The sequence below is a fragment of the Heptranchias perlo genome, chromosome 1 (assembly GCF_035084215.1).
Source record: "Heptranchias perlo isolate sHepPer1 chromosome 1, sHepPer1.hap1, whole genome shotgun sequence".
Lineage (NCBI taxonomy): Eukaryota > Metazoa > Chordata > Chondrichthyes > Hexanchiformes > Hexanchidae > Heptranchias > Heptranchias perlo.
Window position 1 is genome coordinate 10854701 of NC_090325.1, and position 26284 is coordinate 10880984.

Here is a 26284-nt window from a genome sequence, read left to right on the forward strand (position 1 = left end):
TTCACTACAAACAAGGGAGAGAGGGATTTTTCCCACTTGGAATAGGATTGAAGTAAGTTGGGTTCTCTGACCTCAGCGACATCAGGAGAAGGAGGAGGGGGAGGGGCGGGCACTGATGATTTTTTGGAGCCAAACAGCCCGCTGACCCTGTTCTCCTTCTTCGTGACCTTCTTTTCCTCAATATCCTTAGTTGCACCGTCCAAATATTTCTCCTGGGAGCGGGAGGTTTGTTTCTTCGGCAACGGAGGATCCGCACTGTAAACAACAACAAATTGCATTTATATGGCGCCTTTCACCACCTCAGGACATCCCACAGCGCTGCACAGTCAATGGAGTGCTTTTTGAAGTGTAGTTATGTCGGGAAACACGGCAGCCATTTTGCATAAGGTCCCACAAACAGCAATGTGATAATGGCAAAGATAATCTGTTTATTTTTAGTGGTGTTGGTTGAGGGATAAATATTGGCCAGGAGAGAACTCCTCTGCTCTTCTTCGAAGTAGTGCCATGGGATCTTTTATGTCCACCTGAGAGGGCAGACGGGGCCTCGGTTTAACATCTCGTCTGAAAGCCGGCACCTCTGACAGGGTAGCACTCCCTCAGTATAACACTGGAAGTATCAGCCTGGACTGTGTGCTCAAGTCTCTGGAGTGGGGACTTGAACCCACAACCTTCTGACTTTGGGTGCGGGGCGCGAGAGTGCTACCAACTGAGCCACTGCTGATGCTACTATGGCGGAGGTAGAACGTCCCACAGGTGTGTAATCAGACAAAAAAATTGACACCAAGCCAAAGAAGGAAACATTTGGACAGGTGACCAAAAGCTTGGTCAAAGAGTTAGGTTTTAAGGAGGCTCTCAAAGGAGGAGAGAGTGGAGAGGTTTAGGGAGGGAATTCTGGCGCTTGGGGCCTAGATGGCTGAAGGCATGGCCGCCATTGGTGGGGTGAAGGGAGTTGGGGATGCTCAAGAGCCCAGAGTTCAAAATAAAGTATTCAAAAACTGACACACTGATGCTACCAAAAGGCAAATAGCAAAGCCTGGTTATGATCACACTTCAGAGGTTATATTGGATAATATAATGGGTGCTGGGATCGTGGTGCGTGATTAACCCACGCCCTTTGGTTACGATGCAGGCAGCACGTAACATTCGCGCTGCCTGGTGATTTAAATGATTGCTGCGCTCAGCCACGCGACCTGAGTTGTTGATTGGCTGCACGCATCAGCAGGGGGCCCCGACATTGGGAGTGGCTAGCACTACTTAAAGGCAGTCTGCACCTCTTAAAGGGGAGGTGCACTCTGGTTGCAGGAAGTGGTGGAACATAAGAACATAAGACATATGAAATGGGATCAGGAGTAGGCCACATGGCCCCTCGAGCCTGCTCCACCATTCAATAAGATCATGGCTGATCTTCGACCTCAACTCAACTTTCCCGCCCGATCCCCATATCCCTTGATTCCCTTAGAGTCCAAAAATCTATCCATCTCAGCCTTGAATATACTCAATGACTGAGCATCCACAGCCCTCTGGGGTAGAGAATTCCAAAGATTCACAACCCTCTGAGTGAAGAAATTCCTCCTCATCTCAGTATTAAATGGCTGACCGCTTATCCTGAGACTATGCCCCCTAGTTCTAGACTCTCCATCAGGGGAAACAACCTCCCAGCATCTACCCTGCCAAGCCCTCTCAGAATCTTATATGTTTCAATGCGATCACCTCTCATTCTTCTAATCTCCAGAGAGTATAGGCCCATTCTACTCAATCTCTCCTCATAGGACAACCTTCTCATCCCAGCAATCAATCTAGTAAACCTTCATTGCACTGCCTCCAAGGCAAGTATATCCTTCCTTAGATAAGGAGACCAAAACTGTACACAGTACTCCAGGTGAAGTCTCATCAAATCTCTGGAAAACTGTAGTAAGACTTCCTTACTCTTGTACTCCAACCCCCTTGCAATAAAGGCCAACGTGCCATTTGCTTCCCTAATTGCCTGCTGTACCTGCATGTTAACTTTTTGAGTTTCTTGTACAAGGACACCCAAATCTCTCTGAACACCAACATTTAATCGTTTCTCACCATTTAAAAAATATTCTGTTTTTCTATTCTTCCTACCAAAGTGAATAACCTCACATTTCCCCACAATATACTCCATCTGCCACCTTCTTGCCCACTCACTTAATCTCTCTATATCCCTTTGCAGACTCTTTGTGTCCTTCTCACAGCTTACTTTCCCTCCTAGCTTTGTATCATCAGCAAACTTGGATACATTACACCCAGTCCCTTCATCTAAGTCATTAATATAGATTGTAAATAGCTGAGGCTCAAGCACTGATCCCTGCGGCACCCCACTAGTTACAGCCTGCCAACCTGAAAATGACCCATTTATCCCTACTCTCTGTTTTCTGTCCATTAACCAATCCTCTATCCATGCTAATGTATTACCCCCACTCCATGAGCCCTTATCGTGTGTAACAACCTTTTATGTGGCACCTGATCGAATGCCTTTTGAAAATCCAAATATACTACATCCACTGGTTCCCCTTTATCTACCCTGCTATTTACATCCTCACAAAACTCTAATAGATTTGTCAAACACGATTTCCCTTTCATAAAACCATGCTGACTCTGCCTGATCATATTATGATTTTCTAAGTGGAAGTCAATTGTGAAGTGAATCTGTGCTGCCATATATTGAAGAATGGCTGCGCCTTTGAGAGAGCGTGCATCAAGGTTCTCGGATGACGCACTAGAGACTTTGTTGCAAGAGGTAGACTGAAAGGGGGGCATCCTATATCCGCAGCGGGGCAAGAGACCCTCCAAACATATGCTCTAGATACAGTGGGAGGAAGTAGCGGACGATAACAAAGACAGGAGCATAGCGCCAAGAATATGGATGCAGTGCAGGAAGAAGTTCAATGATTCAACACGAGTGGTCAAGGTGAGTGAGTTCAACTGTCTAGTGGCATCTCCTACCAACTGCACCACTAGCCTCATCCACTGCTCCCCGCACTACACCCCCATCATCCACCTACCAACAAACCCTTTCAATCAGTATGCAATTCATCAAATCAGATGCTTCATCTCACCTTCACATATTACCAGTGTTGCAAGACGCACACCCACACACACAGGCAGCTATTCAACAATGACAGGCACATCACCCAAACATCTTGCGTGACACTCACTGACACATTTCCCTCTTGCTTGCTGGAGGAGGTGGCGCGCAACAGTGGGCAGCAGAAAAGACCTGGGGGAGGACAGGGGCGTCTCCACGTCCTCACCCCCATGGAGGAGACAGTGCTGTCTATCATTGGACGGGCTGTCGCTGAGATTGTGGTCACTGGCGGTGCTGGAGGTATCGATGATGAGGATCTCTGCATACCTAATCCTCCTTCTCGCTCCCCACTTCTCCCTCAGTCCACACTTTTCTGATTCACGTGCTGCAGATGGTGTGAGCACGCACGTCTTACTTTCTCCTCTCCCTTCACTGCAACTCAACCTGTGTCCCTTTGTCATTTCAGATACCCAAGAACTGGAGCCGGCACAGTCAGAGGAGGCAGAGGAAGATGACAGTGATGATGCAGACACACCGTCACTCGATCTTACACTCGCAGCCACCAGCTCAGATACTGACGCTAGTTTAGAGGAGGGATCTGCACGTGATGAGACACTGGGCACAAGTGCGCAGGAGCCGGGGCGGGGGGGACGGATATCACAGGTGCCAGCTCGCCGGAGGGTGAGGTCGCTCACTAGTTCTGCTGCAAAGGAGTCAGATGATGACTTCGATGGGCCAGGCTACAGAAGAAGGCTGATAGGTGGACACAGCCAAACGCTTGGTGCACTGGATAGCCTGCCAGAAAGCCTGCGCACAATGTCAAAGGGCATGGAGGAGTCCAGCTCCCAACTTGGCACGGGGCTTTGCGCAGAGCTTGGAGCCCATCCTTTCCCACACGGAACGGGTGGTCACCTCCATAAGCGCAACTGTGGAACCCGCCAGGATGCAGCGTCTGATGACTGATGTCACAGCTTCCAGTGCAGCACAAACATCTGCCATCCACGGTCTGACTGCTGCATTTGGAAGCTCAGGCTGCTGCTATCGTGGCTCTGGGTTCCAAAGTGGAATGGGGGTTCCAGGGCGTCACAGCAGCAGGGAAGAACTGGGGGAGAGAGATCCAGATTTCTACTACCCTTTGTGTGAAAAAGTGCTTCCTGATTTCACCCCTGAATGGCCTGGCTCTAATTTTAAGATTATTCCCTCTTTTTCTGTACTCCCCCACCAGAGGAAATAGATTTTCTGTCGATACCTTGTTGAATCCTTTTACATTTTAAGCACTTGATTAGATCACACCTCAATCTTCTATACTCAAGGGAATACAAGCCCCGTCTGTGCAACCTGTTCTGACAATTTCACCCTCTAAGCCCCGGTATCATCCCGGTGAATCTGTGCTGCACCGTCTCCAATGCCAATATATCCTTCCTGAGGTGCGGTGCCCAGAACCGAACGCAGGATGAGGAGCAGTTTAAGGACCATTTCAAAGAGTACAGCCAAGAAGGCTGAAAAGTCTGGCAGAGGACGGCAGTTGCACAGGAGGAGATCACAGAGATAGGGCGGGACAAGTGCATGGAGGGACTAGCGGACAAGGCAATTTGGTGAATTTGGTGCATTGCAGGACAGGGAGACCGTGGAGGCCATGATGATGGGTGATTGGGGCATAGTGCGGGAAGGTTTTGGAGAGGTTGGGGTTTTTATGTAGGGTTAAGCTTGGGAAGCCAGTGAAGAGGGCACTGGAGAAATCAAGTCTAGTGGCAGCAAAAACGGGGATAAGGGTTTCAGTGGGCGTGAAGCTAGGCTGGAGACGGGTGGTACTTGAGCTTTGGTATTAAGTGGACGGTGATGGATCTAAGTGAATGGCGGAACAGGCTCGGGGGGTTGGCTGGCCTACTCCTCCCGTTCCTGTTTAATTTTATTCATTCTTGAGACGTGGGCATCTCAGTGGGCATTTGATTGTGACAATTCCTAGGGCCCTGAAGGCATGAGCAATTTCCACAAAATGTAAAATAACAAAAAGGAACCGGCAATATTGTAAATAAAGGATCAAGAAATAGGCTCAACATTCTCTTACTCACTTTGCCACACATGATCCAAAACTAGTTACACTAGAAGTAAATCGCCAAAATAAAACTGGCCAGCATTTATTGCCCATCCCTAATTGCCCTTGAGAAGGTGGTGGTAGGCCGCCTTCTTCTTGAACCGCTGCAGTCCGTGTGGTGAAGGTTCTCCCACAGTGCTGTTAGGTAGGGAGTTCCAGGATTTTGACTCAATGACGATGAAGGAACAGCCGATATATGTTCCTATGTTTGAGGCTCAGCTTGGGATTGACGACACCACCTGTTATTATTTATATATTACTCAGAGAGGCCCAAGCCTGCACTGCAGGACATCATCATGGTTGAAGACTACACTTCAAAAGTAATTCTTTGGCTGTGAAATGCTTTGGATAGGCTAAAGATGTGAAATGTGCTGAATAAATAGCATTTCTTTCTTTACTTACCTGTCCCCAGTGACCTTGGATGTCTCTTTGTCAGAGCTTACTGAACTCAAGGAACTCGACGAGATCACTGACAGTGGTCGAAAAGATCGGATCATGGATCGAGGCCGACTTCCGCCTCCTCCTCCTCCTCCTCCTCCTCCTGCTCCTGCTCCTCCGCCTCCTCCTCCTCCTGCTCCTGCTCCTGCTCCTCCGCCTCCTCCTCGCCTCTCCTCGAAAAATGACTGGAAAAGATTAACAAGTCCAAGAGAGATTATTTTATAAATGTTTGCTTGATCTCAGTCTCAAGATGGCAAAACGATTCTTGTGTTGTTCATTAAGGAAAAGGAATTACATAGAATGTACAGCACAGAAAAAGGCCATTCGGTCCAACAGGTCTGTGATAGTGTTTATGCTCCACATGAGCCTCCTCCCTCCCTACTTCATCTAACTCCATCAATATATCCTTCTACCCCTTTCTCCCTCATGTGTTTATCTAGCTTCCCCTTTAATGCAAAGGAGGGCTAGAAGGGTCCAAAATAGAACAAGTCCGAGCCCCATTCCTCGTCCAATTGAGTCCGAGCAACTCACGTTCTGGACTAACTTGGAGATCTCACCCAACCAAGTGGAAAATGGGATTGTCATGCTGGGCTGCTGCATAATGACCTCCTGAGGCCAGGTGATAAAGTACTTTGGGAATAGGACTGCTCTGGTCACTGGGGAGTCATTTCAAACTTTTATCTCCAGGCAAAAAATGGGCGATAGCGAATCGGCAGCCTGCTTTACACCTCGACTCCTTGTCCTGTCCATTCAATGGAAATTCCATCCCAGGTCATCCATCCGTAACAAACTCACAATTGTTCCCGGCACAAGTTCCTTAAACGATTTCTGCCTCCAATGCCCTACCCAGAAGCCCCATTTCAAGAACTCATCACTCGTGATGTGTGAAGAACTCCCTGACATTGGACCCATCTTTGACCTTTTGAAGCAGTTTGAACCTGCCTCCCCCCCGGTCCCCTTATCACGGTTTGAACTGCTCGCAGTTACCCTGAAAGATTCACTCACCAGGTCTCGCACTCCATACTGATTCTCCACTTTCGTTTTCAGTTGAGCGAAACACTCCTCCATCCGATCGTGGAAAGGTTTCAGCGCATCAGTGACCTTCCTCCCATGGACCCTGATCCCCTCCGTCAGCAATGGGATCTTCAGAGGAGAAAATAAAAGGAGAACGACATACTTTGATTGGCAACCAATTAACTGTTTATTTTGGAGGGTTAAATGTTCAATTTAAAACATCTTGCCCGAGATTCATTTAATAAATGATAACCAAATCGCAAGAGGTCGCCTTGCTGCGGTACGAGGTGTTTGTCGGATCCCTTCTGCAGCACCTAATCATAGGAAGACCGACACTGCTCTTCAGACGGTACAAGATGACTCCAGGTAGCTGCAATTCAAGTTCCAAGGAACGGTTAAGGAAGCTGGTCTATTTTTCAGGAAAAGAGGAGAAATTGATTGTGACCTAAGTGTCGTTTTCGAGATTATAAAGGTATTGACAAAGTTGATTGAATTAAATTGCTCACCGTGATGCAAGCCTCGATTTTAAAATTCTCATCCTTTTTTTCAAATCTCTTCATTTTTTTTATTCGTTCATGGGATGTGGGCGTCGCTGGCGAGGCCAGCATTTATTGCCCGTCCCTAATTGCCCTTGAGAAGGTGGTGGTGAGCCGCCTTCTTGAACCACTGCAGTCCGTGTGGTGAAGGTTCTCCCACAGTGCTGTTAGGAAGGGAGTTCCAGGATTTTGACCCAGTGACGATGAAGGAACGGCCGATATATTTCCAAGTCGGGATGGTGTGTGACTTGGAGGGGAACGTGCAGGTGGTGTTGTTCCCATGTGCCTGCTGCTCCCTATCTCTATAACCTCCTCTAACCCTATAACCCTCTGAGATCTCTTCACTCCTCCAATTCTGGGCTCTTGTGCATTCCTGATTTCCCTCGCTCCACCATTGGCGGCCGTGCCTTTAAGGTAATAAAACTTCCCAAGGCGCTTCGCAGGAGCGATTATCAAACAAAATTTGACACCGACCCATATAAGAAGATAATAGGACAGGTGACCAGAAGCCAAAGAGGTAGGTTTTAAGGAGCACCTTTAGGAAAGGAATTCCAGCGCTTAGGGCCTAGACAGCTGAAGGCACAGCCGCCAATGGTGGAGCGATGAAAATCGGGGATGTGTGAGAGGCCAGGATTGGAGGAGCGCAGAGATCTCGGAGGGTTGTAGGGTTGGAGGAGGTTACAGAGATAGGGAGGGGCGAGGCCGTGGAGCGATTTGGAAACAAGGATGAGAATTTTAAAATGGAGGCGTTGCTGGACCGGGAGCCAATGTAGGTCAGTGAGCACAGGGGTGATGGGTGAACGGGACTTGGTGCGAGTTAGGAAATGGGCAGCAGAGTTTTGGATGAACTCCAGTTTACGGAGGGTGGAAAGTGGGAGGCCGGCCAGGATAACATTGGAATAATTGAGTCTGGAGGTAACAAAGGCATGGATGAGGGTTTTAGCAGCAGGTGGGCTGAGGCAAGGGGTGGAGTCAGGTGATGTTACCTACTAGAGAAATTAATGGGACTAAAAGTCGATAAATCCCAAGGACCTGATGATCTACATCACAGTGTTTTGAAAGAGGTGGCTATAGAGATAGTGGATGCATTGGTTGTCATCTTCCAAAATTCGATAGATTCTGGAATGGTTCCTACAGATTGGAAGGTAGCAAATGCAATCTTATTATTTAAGAAAGAAGGGAGAGAGAAAGCAGGGAACTACAGACCTGTTAGCCTGACATCAGTAGTAGGGAAAATGCTGGAATCTATTATAGAGGATGTGATAACAGGACACTTAGAAAATAATAATTGGATTTGGCAGAGTCAACATGGATTTATTAAAGGGAAATCATGTTTGACAAACCTATTGGAGTTCTTTGAGGATGTAACTAGTAGAATAGATAAGGGGGAAACCTGTGGATGTGGTGTATTTGGATTTTCAGAAGGCTTTCGATAAGGTCCCACACAGGAGGTTGGTGAACAAAGTTAGAGCACATGGAATTGGGGGTAATATACAGGCATGGATTGAGAATTGGTTAACAGACAGAAAACAGAGAGTAGGAATAAACGGGTCTTTTTCAGGTTGGCAGGCAGTGACTAGTGGGGTACTAGTTTGTGTATTCGATGGTCCTGTAGGTAACATCACTCTGTCTGAACACTTTGATTGCCTTGACAACGGGCAGTTGGAAAGATTATCTGTAATCACCAGGTATTGTTCTCTGAATACAAATGCGGTAACCTTCCATGGAATCCCACACTCGCTCACCTGATGAAGGAGAAAGCCTCCGAAAGCTTGTGATTTTTAAAGAAAACAGTTGGACTATAACCTGGTGTTGTAAGATTCCTTACATTTGTCAACCCCATCAGCGGCATCTCCACATAGTGGGGTACTGCAGGGATCGGTGCTTGGGCCCCAGCTATTCACAATCTATATCAATGATTTGGATGAGGAGACCAAATGTAATAGTTCCAAATTTGCTGATGACACAAAACTAGGTGGGAATGTGAGTTGTGAGGAGGATGCAAAGGGGCTTCAAGGGGATATAGACAGGCAAGAACATGGCAGATGGAATATAATGTGGAAAAATGTGAAGTTATCCACTTTGGTAAGAAAAACAGAAATGCAGAGTATTTTTTAAATGGTGAGAGATTGGGAAATGTTGATGTTCAAAGGGACCTGGATGTCCTTGTACATGAGTCACTGAAAGCTAACATGCAGGTGCAGCAAGCAATCAGGAAGGCAAATGGTATGTTGGCCTTTATTACAAGAGGATTTGAGTACAGGAGTAAAGATGTCTTACTGCAATTATACAGGGCCTTGGTGAGACCGCACCTGGAGTATTGTGCACAATTTTGGTCTCCTTACCTAACAAAGGATATACTTGCTACAGAGGGAGTGCAACAGAGGTTCACAGACTGATTCCTGGGATGGCGGGATTGTCGTATGAGGAGAGATTGAGTACACTGGGCCTGTATTCTCTAGAGTTTAGAAGAATGAGAGGTGATCTCATTGAAACATACAAAATTCTTACAGGGCTCGACAGGCTAGATGAAGGGAGGATGTTTCCCCTCGCTGGGGAGTCTAGAACCAGGGGTCACAGTCTCAGAATAAGGGGTAGGCCATTTAGGACTGAGATGAGGAGAAATTTCTTCACTCGTAGGGTAGTGAATCTTTGGAATTCTCTACCCCAGAGGGCTGTGGAGGCTCAGTCATTGAGTACATTCAAAACAGAGATCGATAGATTTCTAGATATTAAAGGCATCAAGGGATATGGGGATGGTGCAGGAAAATGGCGTTGAGGTAGAAGATCAGCCATGATCCTATTGAATGGCGGAGCAGGCTCGAGGGGCCGGATGGCCTACTCCTGCTCCTATTTGTTATGTTCTTATGTTCGTACTCAGAAGCAAGGGTGATACCTCTGAGCCAAGCTGGAATTTTGTCTTCGCTCCACACCAGACAGTGATCTTACCAACTGAACCAACGAGGGAAATCCCTGTGACAACTTTATTATAAGTCCAACTTTCTTTCGTTTACTTCTCAAGGTCCAGTAAGGAATTGACTGCCATTCTGCTTACCTGCCATGCGATAAGATCCTTTACTTTAATTATATTGTCCAGGTCTTCTGGGTGTTCCCTCATATATTCTTCAGTGAAGAACGCCTAAGGGGTGGAAGGATCCAGTTTAAGAATATCAATTAAAAATGTTATTCATGTCCCCTGGCAGAAACGCTTCAGCAAAGTGGTTTAGCCCTCAGCTTCCTTAGGGCTACTGTGCTTGTTGTGGACACCGCCCCCCCTCCCCACCATTCCTAAAATGAACTTTCCCATCTCATTGTTGTTGGAAACACAGCGGAGTGTTCCATTATTTCTCTAGATATAAAAATAGGTGATGACTGTCTTGGGCCAAAAGTTTTAAACTTTTTTTTTCTTCTGTATCTTTACATGTAGTGGATCCACCGCTTTCATTCCAAACACCAAAAGGTTTTTCCTTAAGCCCTCTTCTCTTGGCAGGTGAAATTTAATGCAGAGAAGTGTGAAGTGATGCATTTTGGAAGGAAGAATGAGGAGAGGCAATATCAACTAAATGGTACAATTTTAAAGGGGGCGCAGGAACAGAGAGACCTGGGGGGTATATGTGCACAAATCGCTGAAAGTGGCAGGACAGGTTGAGAAAGCGTTTAACAAAGCATACGGGATCCTACGCTTTATAAAAACAGACATAGAGTATAAAAGCAAGGAAGTTATGTTAAATCTCTGGTTAGGCCCCAGCTGGAGTATTGTGTCCAATTCTGGGCACCGCACTTTAGAAAGGATGTCAAGGCCCTGGAGAGTGTACCGAGGAGATTTACCAGAGTGGTATCGGGGATAATGGACTTCAGTTATGTGGAGAGATTGGTAGAAGCTGGGATTAGAGTGGAGAAGGTTGAGGGGAGATTTAATGGAGGTGTTCAAAATTATGAGGGGTTTTGATAGAGCAAATAAGGAGAAACTGTTTCCACTGACAAGGAAAAGAACCAGAGGGGAGGTGAGAAGAAATTTTTTTACACAGCGAGTTGTTATGATCTGGAATGCGCTGCCTGAAAGGGCGGAGAAAGCAGATTCAATAGTAACTTTCAGGAATGAATTGGATAAATACTTGATAAGGAAAAATTTGCAGGGCTAGAGCAGGGGGAGTGGAACTAATTGGATAGCTCTTTCAAAGAGCTAGCACAGGCAAGATGGGCTGAATGGCCTCCTTCTGTGCTGTATGATTCTATATGAAAAGGCTGCATTCTTACTGTGTTAGCGACAAACTCACCGTTTCGTATTTGGCGAATCCACCCATTACTGCAGGGTCCACGATTCCATTGAGAAGCATGGAGAGCGGGTTGATAGAAAGGTTGGTGTCACTGTGGTGCTGGTTGATCATGGCCAGTATCTTATCGTTGGTCATCTGCATTGTTTCAATGGCATTCTCCAGTGGGCTTATGTAAGCCTGCAGAGCGTAGAGGCAATGAATTAACTTGACGCGGAAAGGCAGGGGCCCACTAAATTTCCATCATGGAGGACGAATTGAATGGAGTGAAGGGCAAACGGGGTAGAAGGCCTCAGCCGGCCGGCCATCAGGGTGACCGGTGAAATCAGTGTTCCTCGGGCGTCGTGCTGAGGAGAAAGGGGACCCATCACGTCAGGTTTTGCGTCCCACCAGGATTTCCTGGGGGTCCCCCTAGGTGTGTTGTCGGCCGGAGCTTCAGTGGGCACAGGCTCAGTTTTAAGGTGCAAATGAGGTGAGGGGGTGGTGGTGGGGGGGAAGGACTCCAGACTCTTATTGCAATGGCTGTGCAGGTGCACCTTAAGAGTATCTGCCGTGCAGAACTGTGCCCAGGCCCTCCTTGCGCACTACAGGTGCAGGCCGAAGGCCCCTTCCCCACCAGAACAATCAGTAGCAGCCAGGAAGAGCCTGTAACTGCTCTCCAGCAGCGGCAGCAGGAAGGTCCCCCATCTCAGCGACCGGGAGCGCAACTGCAGGCCCCTCACACGTGCAACTGCGCCTGGATTTCCTCCCCAAAGTTTTATGGGGAATGGCCCAGCCAGAGGGGGCCGGCCTGCACCTGGAGTTCCCCAGGGCCACGCAGGTAGCCCAGGGGAGGAAGTACGAGGGCAGCTGCTTCCTCTCAGGCATAACGCATCTCTGAGGAAACCTAGCCCCTGATGGTTTCGTTGGTCCTGACCATAAGAACATAAGAAATAGAAGCAGGAGTAGGCCATACGGCCCTTCGAGCCTGCTCTGTCACAGTGGAAGACCTCATTTGTTCCATGAAGGCTGAAGGGAATGATTAATTCCTCAGGGATTTTTTTAAGGCAGCAGCCATTTGATCCAACATAGTCTCCTTTTCCGAGAACTGGATGCCAGTTAGGACCAGTTGCCTGTCCATGTGATCCAGGGATTTCCAATTGGAACTTTGTCAACCTTTTGTACAATTTGTTAAAGTTCATGATCTACTCTTCCATTAAATGACCATCTGTTCTCCGAAATCTATCAAATGCTGACCAGGCCTCATAGGCACTGAACAGGTTTGATCCAGAAATTCTATTAGAAAAGTAAAATCTTCATCATTACCCAAAAGACCTGCATCCATCTCAGAAAATACCTTACTTCTGATTTTACTTGGTTCAGGAAGTGACAACGCCAAAGCCATGCCTTGTTTTCTCTTTGGCGGAGTAGTAACCCGTGTCCACATATCAACCTCATTCTTCCACTGGTCATATGGTTCAAACTCCAAGAACATGGGAGGGAAATCATACCTCGACGATTTAAACTTGCTTTCTGCCATTTTCCGCAATGGCCACTAAGCTTTCAAGTTTTGTTTTGAGTCCAAAAAAAACTGTAGTTTCCAACCTTCACCTTTAGGCAACTCTGCTACCATGTAATGAACTGGTTTGCCCGGTAGTGAAGGATAGAACACGAGAGCCTGGTCTTCAGTTGCTTCCAAGCCTTTATTCACAGAGCCCCACATTACCCACTCCACACCCTTGATCGGCTCTCATATAAATGGTTACGAGAGAGTTCCCAATTGATATGCACCCTCTGACTACAATTAACACAAATTGATAAATCACATGGATCCAATTAACATGCTCCACCATTCAATAAGATCATGGCTGATCTTCGACCTCAACTCCACTTTCCCGCCCAATCCCCATATCCCATGATTCCCTTAGTGTGTAAAAATCTATTGATTTCAGTCTTGAATATACTCAACGACTCAGCATCCACAGCCCTCTGGGGTAGAACCTGAACCATACTGACCGGGAGAGGTCCAGATTCTATGTTCTCAGCCTGGGCAGTGGTCGAGGCCGTAAATTTGGCGTCACTGTCCCTGTCCTAGGGAGGAGAAAAGTAATCAGCCATGGTTCCTGCTCCTTGATGGAAAGTGTGGGCATCAGAGGAGGACAGGATCAGGTTTGACAATGATGAACACCACGGTTGAATAGCCTACTGACACTCACGGCCTAGGATCACCTGGGCGAGATACCAAAGGGCATGAGGCACTCTAAGATAGGAGGAATGTATGGGGGGGGGGGGGAGAGGGGAGGGGGCAGGGGGTGGAAGGAAGAAAACTGTGGCAAGAAGGAGAACAAATGTTGATTTTAGGCATGGACTGAATGTTATAAGGTTCAGTGTGGACAGAGATAATCGGACACTCCAAAAAAAACACAATTGCCAGAACTTCCTTGGAGCTTCTCCCGCTCCAGTGGCTGTAACTTTGCTGCATGTGTGGCAGAAACTTTGTTTGCTCCGCGTCAGGCAAAGTTAAATCAACATGGGGTGCAACGAAGGTCAACTAGATTAATGCCTGGGATGAGAGGATTGTCCTATGAGGAGAGATTGAGTAGAATGGGCCTATACTTTCTGGAGTTTAGAAGAATGAGAGGTGATCTCATTGAAACATATAAAATTCTTAAAAGGACTTGACAGGGTAGATGCTGAGAGGATGTTTCCCCTGGCTGGACAGTGTAGAACTAGGGGACATCGAAACATTCTTCACTCAGAGGGTTGTGAATCTTTGGAATTCCCTACCCCCAGAGAGCTGTGGATGCTCAATCGTTGAGTATATTCAAGACAGAGATTGACAGATTTTTGGAATATAAGGGAATCAAAGAATATGGGGTTAGGGCGGGAAAGTGGAGTTGAGAGAGAAGATCAGCCATGATCTTATTGAATAGCGGAGCAGGCACGAGGGGCCATATGGCCTACTCCTGATCCTATATCTTATGTTCTTAGGAGCAGGACCAGCTCTGAGGAAATTCCCGGCCAAGGGTTCTATTGGGTCGATGGAAGCATCACTCGAGGAATGGGACCATTCAGTGTCACGTGATGTAGGTTGTGGTGTCCGAATGATACCCTGGAGTTTTGTTTTGCTCAATTATCTTTGGCACACAGGCAAAGATTACCCCATGGCTCCTACTGAGCTCCCTCAGTAAATTACAGAACTAGTCTCACTCTTGGGATCTCCTTCAACGTGAAGTAGCTGTACACTGACCAGGGTCAACTTGGAAGTCGTGTCTGCAATTGACCCCCGGCCTCTACGGCCTTTTGGGGGAGAGAGTTCCAGATTTCCACTACTCTCTGTGTGAAGAAGTGCTTCCTGATGTCACCCCTGAACGGCCTTGCTCTAATTTTAAGGTTCTGCCCCCTTGTTCTGGAGTCCTCCAACAGAGGAAATAGTTTCTCTCTATCTACCCTATCAAATCCTTTTATCATTTTTAAACACCTCGATTAGATCACCCCTTAATCTTCTAATCGCAAGGGAATACAAGCCTAGTCTGTGCAACCTGTCCTCATAATTTAACGCTTTCAGCCCCAGTATCATTCTGGTTCAACTGGGATCCTGAGAGCAGCTGGCTTTTGGCTGTAGGTGAAGGGGTGACAATACCATTGTTGGATCTTGCTGTGCGCAAATCGGCCGTCATGTTAGCCTGCATGACTAGGCTTCAAAAAATAAATGAATTGGCCGTGAAGCTCCTCGGGACGTCCCGAAGATGTTAAAGGCACTATATGGACACAAGTTCTTTCTTGCCGATTACTCACCAACGACATTTGCACAACTTCGAACCAGCAGAGGATGCCGGGCAGCTTGTACGCGGTAACGAATGTGGTCCTTTCAATCCACATCGACTGTTTGAAAGAGAAGAATGTTACCGCATGAATAAATCGGTCCTAATCCGTGCGGCAATTCAAACAGGTAAGAGCCACCAGCTCTCACAGATGCTGCTAACTCCCACAGGATCTTCCAAACCGTTTGTTTTTTAAACTTCTGTCTCGCTCTCTCGGTCTATCTCCCTCTATCTCACCTTAAACTACTTTCAGATTTACCTCCTCTTCTATCCTACTTTTTGCAACTAGGGCTGAGTGCTAGGAACATATGAACAGGAGTAGGCCATTCAGCCCCTCGAGCCTGCTCCGCCACTCAATTAGATCATGGCTGATCTGTACCTCAACTCCATTTATCTGCCTTTGCACCCTATCCCTTGCTACCCTTACCCAACAAAACCCATCGATCTCAGTCTTGAAAGCTCCAATTGTCACCCAGCATCCACAGCCTTGTGGGGGAAAAAAGTCCTTTCTGATGTCCCTCCTAAATGGTCGAGCTCTAATTTTAAGATTCGGTCCCCTCGTTCTTGATTCCTTCACCAGAGAAAATAGTTTCTCCGTATTACCCTAACGAATCATTTTAACATTTTAAACACCACAATCAGATCACCCCTCAATCTTCTATACTCAAGCCCTGCGCTGAGGGACCTGCCTAGTTCCACTTTGTGATCCAACTCCCAGAAACAAAGCCTCACATTTTGTTTCTGGCTGTCTCTCAACACGGCTCTAAACCCAGTCACTAGCAGGAGGGTGGGAGCAGACTGGGGGCGACTCTAGAATTCTCAACCTGTCCCAATTCTAAAGCTGGATAGGAGGTGAGGTGCGGGGTGGGTGGAGGGTGGGTGTTGGTTGGGCGGGGGGGTGGGGGTTATTGGTTCGGGCTGGAGTTCTAAGCTTTGCTTTATTGATGATGAAAATTGATTGAACACCTGAACAACCCCAATAACTAGTTCCTCCACATTATAAGACACAGAAGCAAGCACTAAAAAAGCTAGAGTTGTGTTTAAAAATTATACAAAGAAATGTGCGTCAAAAAATAAGGGACATTCAAGTGCTGGAGGGAGTGCAGGGAAGAGCAAAAAGACTGATCTCCGGTGACAGGGGTCTGAGTTATGAGGACAGGCTAGAGGCACTTGGGGATAGAAATTGGTATGCATTGTGCCCATTGTTCGGGCGTGAAACGGGCTCAAAGCACACCAGTTTAGCACTGCGATGGCCTGCGCCCAATCTGCGTAGGCGTTGGTCCCACTGCTAAATTTGTGGGCGCCCTTTCTTCCTTAGAATCCTACGATTCTTCAGTCAACTCTTCCCTCCCCTGTGGCCGCCAACGTAAGGGTAAGTAATAAAAAATATCTGTAAAAACCCGTCCTGCGGAGCCAGGGGGAGTAAGTGTGGTGGCGGATCCCTCTGTAGGCCCGAGGCGTAGGAACTCTCTCATTAGGGAGTCCCCGTTCCCCTCCGCTTACGGCGATGGCCTTGTTTGGAGAGGGTGGTGACCCCGCCCCCTACAAGAGGTGCCTTGACGCGAGGGTTGGGCCCGGTGAATCCGGGTGCCTGCCTAGTTTTTTACGGCTAGAGATTTTCTGGCCGAAGACTGAACATTCTCAGCGCAGAGGTGGCCAGCACTCCACCTGGTGGATAGATAATCCCACTTCAGGCAATCTGAGCACCACTTCTGCAACGCTGGCAAGCAAAGTACGTGCATCGGAACATAGGAACAGGAGTAGGCCATTCAGCCCCTCGTGCCTGCTCCGCCATTTGATAAGATTGGCTGATCTGTGATCTTGCTCCATATACCTGCCTTTGGCCCATATCCCTTAATACCTTTGGTTGCCAAAAAGCTATCGATCTCAGATTTAAATTTAGCAATTGAGCATCAGGCAGGTCCCCACGCATGGAGCTCTGGGCAACTGACAAAAAAAAAAACATTGGCTGAAGATCAACTTTTTAAATCTGGTTTTAGTCCAAATAAAGATGGAAAGGCTTATATTTCTATAGTGCTTTTCACTCAGGACTTCCCAAAGCGCTTTACAGACAACGAAGTACTTTTGAAGTGTAGTCACTGTTGTAATGTAGGAAACGCAGCGGCCAATTTGTGCAAAGTCCCACAAACAGCAATGTGATAAATGATCAGATCATCTGTTTTTAGGTGTTGGCTGAGGGATAAATATTGGCCAGGATACCAGGGAGAACTCCCCTGCTCTTCTTCGAAATAGTGGCCGTGGGATCTTTCACGTCTCACCTGAGAGGGCAGACAGGATCTCAGTTTAACATCTTATCCGAAAGACGGCACCTCTGACAGTGCAGCACCCCCTCAGTACTGGCTCTGGGAGTGTCAGCCTAGCCTCTGGAGTGGGACTTGAACTTTCTGACTCGGAGGGGAGAGTGCTACAGCTGACACCTGACAAACATAGAACTGCTCGGGTAAATATTGTTCTGATACTAGCAGGATTGAAAAGCCCTTCACTTTCTCCTCCCATCTCTGGAAGGTGCTGATGTTTGCTCGGGTACACTGGGTGTCCCCCTGATCCTTCACTCAAGCAGCTGCTATTCATAAATGAGCCCCAACTGCGAGCATCGACTGTGGGGCCCATCGCAGCCGAGCCGAATCTTGTCCTCACCTCACCCTCGCGCTCCAGCAGGGATCAGTGCCACCCTGGCCAGTTTTCCCCCTTCTATTGTTCTGGTCAATGTTTATCCCTCAAACAACATCATTAAAAAATCAGATGATCATTATCATATTGCTGTTTGTGGGATCTTGCTGTGCGCAAAGCGGCCGCCGCGTTTCCCACATTGCAACAGTGACGACACTTCAAAAGTACTTCATTGGCTGCCCACAAAAGGTCAATCATGATTCTCAGCCAATCACTGACAATGAGTTAATCACCAGCTTGAGGTCTTGAGGTCATGTAAGGCTATAGAGGCACAGAGTACAAAAGCAAGGGAGTTATGTTGAACATTTATAAAACACTGGTTCGGCCACAACTGGAGCATTGTGTCCAATTCTGGGCACCGCACTTTAGGGAGGATGTGAAGGCCTTAGAGAGGGTGCAGAAAAGATTTACGAGAATGATTCCAGGGATGAGGGACTTCAGTTACGTAGACCCTTACTGGAGAAGCTGGGGTTGTTCTCCTTAGAGCAGAGAAGGTTGAGAGGAGATTTGATAAAAGTGTTCAAAATCATGAAGGGTTTAGATAAAGTAAATAAAGAGAAACTGTTCCCATTGGTGGAAGGGTCAAGAACCAGAGGACACATAGAAACATAGAAAATAGGAGCAGGAGTAGGCCATCCGACCCTTCAAGCCTGCTCCGCCATTCAATATGATCATGGCTGATCCTCTATCTCAATACCATATTCCCGCTCTCTCCCCATACCCCTTGATGCCTTTTGTGTCCAGAAATCTATCTAGCTCCTTCTTAAATATATTCAGTGACTTGGCCTCCACTGCCTTCTGAGGTAGAGAATTCCACAGGTTCACCACCCTCTGAGTGAAGAAATTTCTCCTCATCTCAGTCCTAAATGTCCTACCCCGTATCCTGAGACTGTGACTCCTCGTTCTGGACCCTCCAGCCAGGGGAAATATCCTCCCTGCATCCAGTCTGTCTAGCACTGTCAGAATTTTATATGTTTCTTAGAAACATAGAAAATAGGAGCAAGAGTAGGCCATTCGGCCATTTGGGCCTGCTCCGCCATTCAAAATGATCAGGGCTGATCGTCTAACTCAGTACCCTGTTCCCACATTTTCCCCATATCCCTTGATCCCTTTAGCATTAAGAAATATATCTATCTCCTTCTTGAATACTTGGCCTCCACTGCCTTCTATGGTAGAGAATTCCAGAGGTTCACCAACCTCTGAGTGAAGAAATTTCTCTTCATCTCAGTCCTAAATGTCCTACCCTGTATCCTGAGACTGTGACCCCTGGTTCTGGACTCCCCAGCCATCGGGAACATCCTTCCTGAATCTAGTCTGTCTAGTCCTGTTAGAATTTTATATGTTTCAATGAGATCACCTCTCATTCTTCTAAACTCGAGTGAATATAGGCCTAGTCGACCCAATCTCTCCTCATACGTCAGTCCTGCCATCCCAGGAATCAGTCTGGGAAACCTTTGTTGCACTCCCTCATGGCAAGGACATCCTTCCTCAGATAAGGAGACCAAAACAGCGCAAAATACTCCAGATGTAGTCTCACCAAGGCCCTGCTCCTGTACTCAAATCCCCTTGCAATGAAGGCCAATATACCATTCGCCTTCCTAACTGCTTGCTGCACCTGAATGCTTGCTTTCAACGACTGGTGTACAAGGACACCCAGGTCTCGTTGCACCTCCCCTTTTCCCAATCTATCACCATTCAGATAATATTCTGCCTTTCTGTTTTTACAACCAAAGTGGATAACCTCACATTTATCCACATTATACTGCATCTGCCATGTTCTTGCCCACTCACCCAACTTGTCTAAATCACATTGGAGCCTCTTTGCAATCTCCTCACAGCTCACATTCCAACCCAGCTTTGTGTCGTCTGCAAACTTGGAAATGTTACATTTAGTTCCCTCATCCAAATCATTGATATATAGTGTGAATAGCTGGGGCCCAAGCACTGATCCCTGCGGTACCCCACTAGTCACTGCCTGCCACTCAGAAAAAGACCCGTTTATTCCTACTCTCTGTTTCCTGTCTGTCAATCAATTCTCAATCCATGCCAGTATATTCCCCCCAATCCCATGTGATTTAATTTTGCACACTAACCTCTTGTGTGGGACTTTATCAAAAGCCTTCTGAAAATCCAAATACACCACATCCACTGGATCTCCCCTTTCTATTCTACTAGTTGCATCCTCAAAAAACTCCAGTAGATTTGTTAAGCATGATTTTCCTTTCATAAACCCATGCTGACTTTGTCCAATCCCATTAATGCCCTCCAAGTGTTCTGTTATCATATCTTTTATAATAGACTCTAGTATTTTCCCCACTATTGATGTTTGGCTAACTGGTCTGTAATTCCCTGTTTTTTCTCTCCCTCCTTTTTTAAATAGTGGGGTTACATTTGCCACCCTCCAATCTGTAGGAACTGTTCCAGAGTCTATCGAATTTTGGAAGATGATCACCAATGCATCCATTATTTCCAGGGCCATTTCCTTTAGTACTCTGGGATGTAGATTATCAGGCCCTGGGGATTTGTCAGTCTTTAGCCCCATTAATTTCCCGAGCACTATTTTTTTACTAATACTGGTTTCCTTCAGTTCCTCCCTCTCATTAGACCCTTGGTTCCCTAACATTTCTGGGAGGTTATTTGTGTCCTCCTTTGTGAAGACAGAACCAAAGTATGTGTTTAATTGTTCTGCCATTTCTTTGTTCCCCATTATAATTTCCCCCATTTCTGACTGTAAAGGACCTACATTTGTCTTCACTAATCTTTTTCTCTTGACATATTTATAGAAGCTTTTACAGTCAGTTTTTATGTTCCCTGCTAGTTTACTCTCATAATCTATTTTTCCCCTCTTAATCAATCTCTTTGTCCTCCTTTGCTGAATTCTGAACATCTCCCAATCCTCCGGCTTGCTGCTTTTTCTGGCAATTTTATATGTCTCCTCTTTGGATCTAATATTATCCCTAATTTCTTTTGTAAGCCACGGTTGAGCCACCTTTCCTGTTTTATTTTTGTGCCAGACAGGAATGAATAATTGTTGTAATTCCTGCACACGTTCTTTAAATATTAGCCATTGCCTATCCACCGTCATCCCTTTTAGTAAAGTTCCCCAATCTATCATAGCCAACTCACACCTCATACTTTCGTAATTTCCTTTATTTAGATTCAGGACCCTAGTTTCGGATTCGACTACTTCACTCTCCATCTTAATGAGGAATTCTTTCATGTTATGTTCGCTCTTCCCTAAGGGACCCCGCACAACAAGATTGTTAATTAATCCTTTCTCATTGCACAATACCCAGTCTAGGATTGCCGGTTCTCTAGTTGGTTCCTCAACGTCTTGGTCTAGAAAACCATCACGTACACACTCCAGGAATTCCTCCCCCACAGTATTATTGCTAATTTGGTTTCACCAATCTATATGTAGATTAAAGTCACCCATGATTATAGTTGTATCCTTCTTGCATGCGTCTCTAATTTCCTGTTGAATGCCCTCCCCTACATCTCCACTACTGTTTGGGGGCCTATAGACAACCCCCAGCAACGTTTTCTGCCCCTTGGTGTTTCTTAGCTCCACCCATACAGATTCCACATCGTGATTTTCCGAGCCAATATCTTTCCTCACTATTGCATTGATTTCCTCCTTTACTAACAACGCTACCCCACCTCCTTTCCCTTTTTGCCCGTCCTTCCTAAATACTGAATACCCCTGGATGTTCAGTTCCCATCCTTGGTCACCCTGCAGCCATGTCTCCGTAATCACAACTATATCATAACCGCTAATATCTATCTACGTTGTTAATTCTTCAACTTATTGCAAATGCTCCGCGCATTTAGACACAATGCCTTTAGACATGTCTTTTTAAGATTGCTAGTCATCTTAGTTTTATTTTGCACTATGGCCCTATTTGTTTTTCGCCCTTGTTTTCTCTGCCTTCCACTATTTCTTCTTCCCTTTCTGTCTTTTGTTTCTATCCTTGTTTCCCCCCTCCCCTGTCTCCCTGCTCAGGTTCCCATCCCCCTGCCATTCTAGTTTAAACCTTCCCCAACAGCACTAGCAGACACCCCCGCGAGGACATTGGTCCCGGTCCTGCTCGGGTGTAACCCGTCCTGCTTGAACAGGTCCCACCTTCCCCAGAACCGGTCCTAATGTCCCAGGAATCTAAATCCCTCCCTCCTACACCATCCCTGCAGCCACGCATTCATCTTGTCTATTCTCCTGTTCGTATACTCACTAGCACGTGGCACTGGTAGTAATCCTGAGATCACAATCTTTGAGGTCCTGCTTTTTAATTTATCTCCTATCTCCTTAAATTCACCTTGCAGGATCTCATCCCTTTTTTTACCTATGTCATTGGTACCAATATGGACCACGACTACTGGCTGTTCACCCTCCTCCTCCAGAATGCCCTGCAGCCGCTCCGTGACATCCTTGACCCTAGCACCAGGGAGGCAACATACCATTCTGGAGTCACGTTTGCAGCCACAGAAACGCCTATCTGTTCCCCTTTCAATTGAATCCCCTATCACTATAGCCCTGCCACTCTTCTTCCTCCCCTCCTGTGCAGCAGAGCCACCCGTGGTGCCACGAACCTGGCTCTTGCTGCTTTCCCCTGATAAGCCATCTCCCCCAACAGTATCCAAAGCGGTATATCTGTTTGAGAGGGAGATGGCCCCAGGGGACTCCTGCTCTACCTGCCTCGTCCTTTTACTCTGCCTGGCGGTCACCCATTTCCTTTCTGCCTGCGTAATCTTTACCTGCGGTGTGACCACCTCACTGAATGTGCTATCCACGATAGTCTCATCATCGCGGATGCTCCACAGTGAATCCACTCGCAGCTCCAGCTCCGAAATGCGGGAAGCCAATAGCTGCATCTGGACACACTTCCTGCACACATGGTTGCCAGGGACACCTGCAGTGTCCATGACTTCCCACATAGTGCAGGAGGAGCATATCACGGATTTAAGGTGATTGGCAAATGAACCAAAGGTGACAGGAGTAAAAACTTTTTAACGCAGCGAGTGGTTATGATCTGGAATGCGCTGCCTGAAAGGATGGTGGAGGCAGATTCAATCGTGGCTTTCAAAAAGGAATTAGACAAATACTTAGAATCATAGAATCATAGAATCATAGAAGTTACAACATGGAAACAGGCCCTTCGGCCCAACATGTCCATGTCGCCCAGTTTATACCACTAAGCTAGTCCCAATTGCCTGCACTTGGCCCATATCCCTCGATACCCATCTTCCCCATGTAACTGTCCAAATGCTTTTTAAAAGACAAAATTGTACCCGCCTCTACTACTGCCTCTGGCAGCTCGTTCCAGACACTCACCACCCTTTGAGTGAAAAAATTGCCCCTCTGGATCCTTTTGTATCTCTCCCCTCTCACCTTAAATCTGTGCCCCCTCGTTATAGACTCCCCTACCTTTGGGAAAAGATTCTGACTATCGACCTTATCTATGCCCCTCATTATTTTATAGACTTCTATAAGATCACCCCTTAACCTCCTACTCTCCAGGGAATAAAGTCCCAGTCTGTCTAACCTCTCCCTGTAAGTCAAACCATCAAGTCCCGGTAGCATCCTAGTAAATCTTTTCTGCACTCTTTCTAGTTTAATAATATCCTTTCTATAATAGGGTGACCAGAACTGTACACAGTACTCCAAGTGTGGCCTCACCAATGCCCTGTACAACTTCAACAAGACATCCCAACTCCTGCATTCAATGTTCTGACCAATGAAACCAAGCATGCTGAATGCCTTCTTCACCACCCTATCCACCTGTGACTCCACTTTCAAGGAGCTATGAATCTGTACTCCTAGATCTCTTTGTTCTATAACTCTCCCCTTGAAGGGAAAAAATTTGCAAGGCTACGGGGAAAGAGCGGGGGAATGGGACTAACTGAATTGCTCTTACAAAGAGCCGGCACAGGCTTGATGGGCCGAATGGCCTCCTTCTGTGCTGTAACCATTCTATGATTCTATGTTTCTATATAAATAAATGCAAGTGGGACTAACTGGATGGCTGTTTCAAAGAGCTGGCACAAGTACAGTGGGCCGAATGGCCTCCTTCTGTGCTGTACCATACTGTGATGTTATGAAGTCTTTCTTCATCTACTAACTGAGGCCAATCGCTGCTGAAATAAGAAAGTGTGAAGCTTAAGCTGCAGTAACAAGACTGATCCCCAGGATGGAGCACACATCCTGTTACAATGGGCTGAAAGTGTTGAGGAATTATTCAAAATCAGCTTGATCCAGCTTTTGACAAATCTATTTGACTTCAAGGAGAATGCAACCAGAGTTGGTTGGCACGGTGAATTCCGTGGATTTAATATCTCCTCCAGCCCCACATCGCAGCTTATGCCCGCTAATTCTGGCCTCTTGCGCATCCCCAATTTTAATCGCTCCACCATTGGCGGCCGTGCCTTCAGCTGCCTAGGTCCTAAGCTCTGGAATTCCCTCCCTAAACCTCTCCGCCTCTCTACCTTCCTTTAAGACGCTCCTTAAAACCTACCTCTTTGACCAAGCTTTTGGTCGCCTGTCCTAATATCTCCTTATGTGGCTTGGTATCAAATTTTGTTTGATAATCGCTCCTGTGAATCCCCTTGGGGCGTTTTACTACCTTAAAGGCAAGTTGTTGTTGTTGTTGTTGTTGTTGGACTGCTGTGCTCTCCTCTCCCCCTCTTTCCTCAATACCCACCTCTTCGGTCGCCTTCCCTAACCTTCTCCCTATTCCTCCACTGGGGCCAATTGGCCTCTTTGCAAAGCTCCTCAGGCTGTACAAGTGGAAGTTGTTGCGATTTCTCTAAGAGGTAAGAGGTCCTTTCCTTTGCTCTTATCACCTCTAATTGTCTTGGCTTCTAGGAGTGGGGGAAAGATTCAGGAATAAGATTTCAGTCCTTCAATCAAGTAAGAAGGCCATTCAGACTCCCGATATTAATGTCCCGGCACCAGGAAAGGGTGGGTGGAGTCATGACAACCCACTGCCAACCGGAGGCTCCTATTTGTCTGCAACAGGGGAGGGGGGCGGTGGGGGACATATTTAAGCAGATGGCGATGTAACCCCAATGAGGAGAGGCAGAAAATCGGGCAGGAAATAAGGGTCACCAACCCTTCAGGATTGTCCTGGAGTCTCCAGGAATTAATGATTAATCTCCAGGGCACCGCTTCCTGCAACTCTGGAGACAAATCACAGGGGTGTTAAAAAAAAGTGTTCTTTTTTTCCATTTACTTTGAACACTTTTGTTTATTAGTTATAAAAACAATAGAGATGGGGGTTTCTTTTTATTCGTTCATGGGATGTGGGCGTCGCTGGCAAGGCCGGCATTTAACTGGTGGGGGCGGTGGGGGGGAGGGAAGGAAAGGCTGTTTGACACAATCAAGAATGGTCCAATCTTTGGGTGACAAAGAGTCTGTTTGCTTTCCGTTTGGCCTGGGAAGGCAGTGTGCTCTGATAATGGACGTGTCGGACGACCAATGATGGGAGCGTACGGGCGGGACGGTTGGAGGCGGGAGGGTCACGTGGTGACACCTCCTGGAAGACGTCCTACCAGAGTTGATGACCCCCCCCCCCCAAACAGGGAGCCGTTCCGCCAGCTCTCCGCGGCTCAGCAACTCTTCCAGGATTTTCTTACCGGCCATGTTGAAGTGGTGCGTTAGTGAGGGGAAGGTGTCACGGGACCTACTTCCTGTGGTGGACACCGTAGCAACGCTGGACATTAGGAACCTCGGTGTGTTGTTGGTGTCCAGTGTGGCCACAGCTCTCAAGCGAGGGCGATTGATTGCACTCCCTCTGCCGAGGGACGCCCCGCCCCTCCCACTCCTCCCCCGAGGTGGGCTCCCTGATGCAGGTTGGAATCTGGGTTAACTCTGGAAGGTTGGTCGGGGTCAGTGGAGCAACTATGGGATGGGCAGAAGTCCCAACCTGTCGAAGTTGGACCAGGATTCTGTCCAAGAGGAAAATCCCATCCACTGGAGTCTCATAGATTCATACAGAACAGAAGGAGGCCATTTGGCCCATCGTGCCTGTGCCAGCTCTTTGAAAGAGCTATCCAATTAGACCCACTCCCCTGCTCTTTCTCCATAGCCCTGCAAATTTTTCCCCTTTAATTATTTATCCAATTCCCTTTTGAAAGATATTATTGAATCTGCTTCCACCGCCCTTTTCAATCAGTGCATTCCAGATCATAACAACTCGCTGATAAGAAAAAATTCTCCTCATCTCCCCCCTGGTTCTTTTGCCAATTATCTTAAATCTGTGTCCTCTGATTACTGTCTCTTAAAACCAACTTAAAAAAACTACAAGGGCCAACTCACCAAGAAGGTAGATTTTCTTACCCAGAACCTTTAGTGAAAGTCCCTGCACAGGCAAATAGAATAGCTCAGCAGA

The 26284-nt window shown here is 47.0% G+C and overlaps 1 protein-coding gene across 2 annotated transcripts in view; it reads right to left on the reverse strand.

Annotated features, from left to right (window-relative positions):
• LOC137316523 (dedicator of cytokinesis protein 2-like) overlaps window positions 1–26284 on the reverse strand; it is a 1021473-nt gene that overhangs the window by 7659 nt on the left and 987530 nt on the right. For both annotated transcript variants that reach the window (XM_067980505.1, XM_067980471.1), the window contains exons 44-49: window positions 15184–15270; window positions 11410–11586; window positions 10188–10271; window positions 6588–6725; window positions 5547–5767; window positions 72–255 (exon numbers count right to left, since the gene is read on the reverse strand). In XM_067980505.1, coding sequence (XP_067836606.1) covers window positions 72–255; window positions 5547–5767; window positions 6588–6725; window positions 10188–10271; window positions 11410–11586; window positions 15184–15270 — 891 coding nt within the window. The remainder of the gene's footprint in view (window positions 1–71; window positions 256–5546; window positions 5768–6587; window positions 6726–10187; window positions 10272–11409; window positions 11587–15183; window positions 15271–26284) is intronic.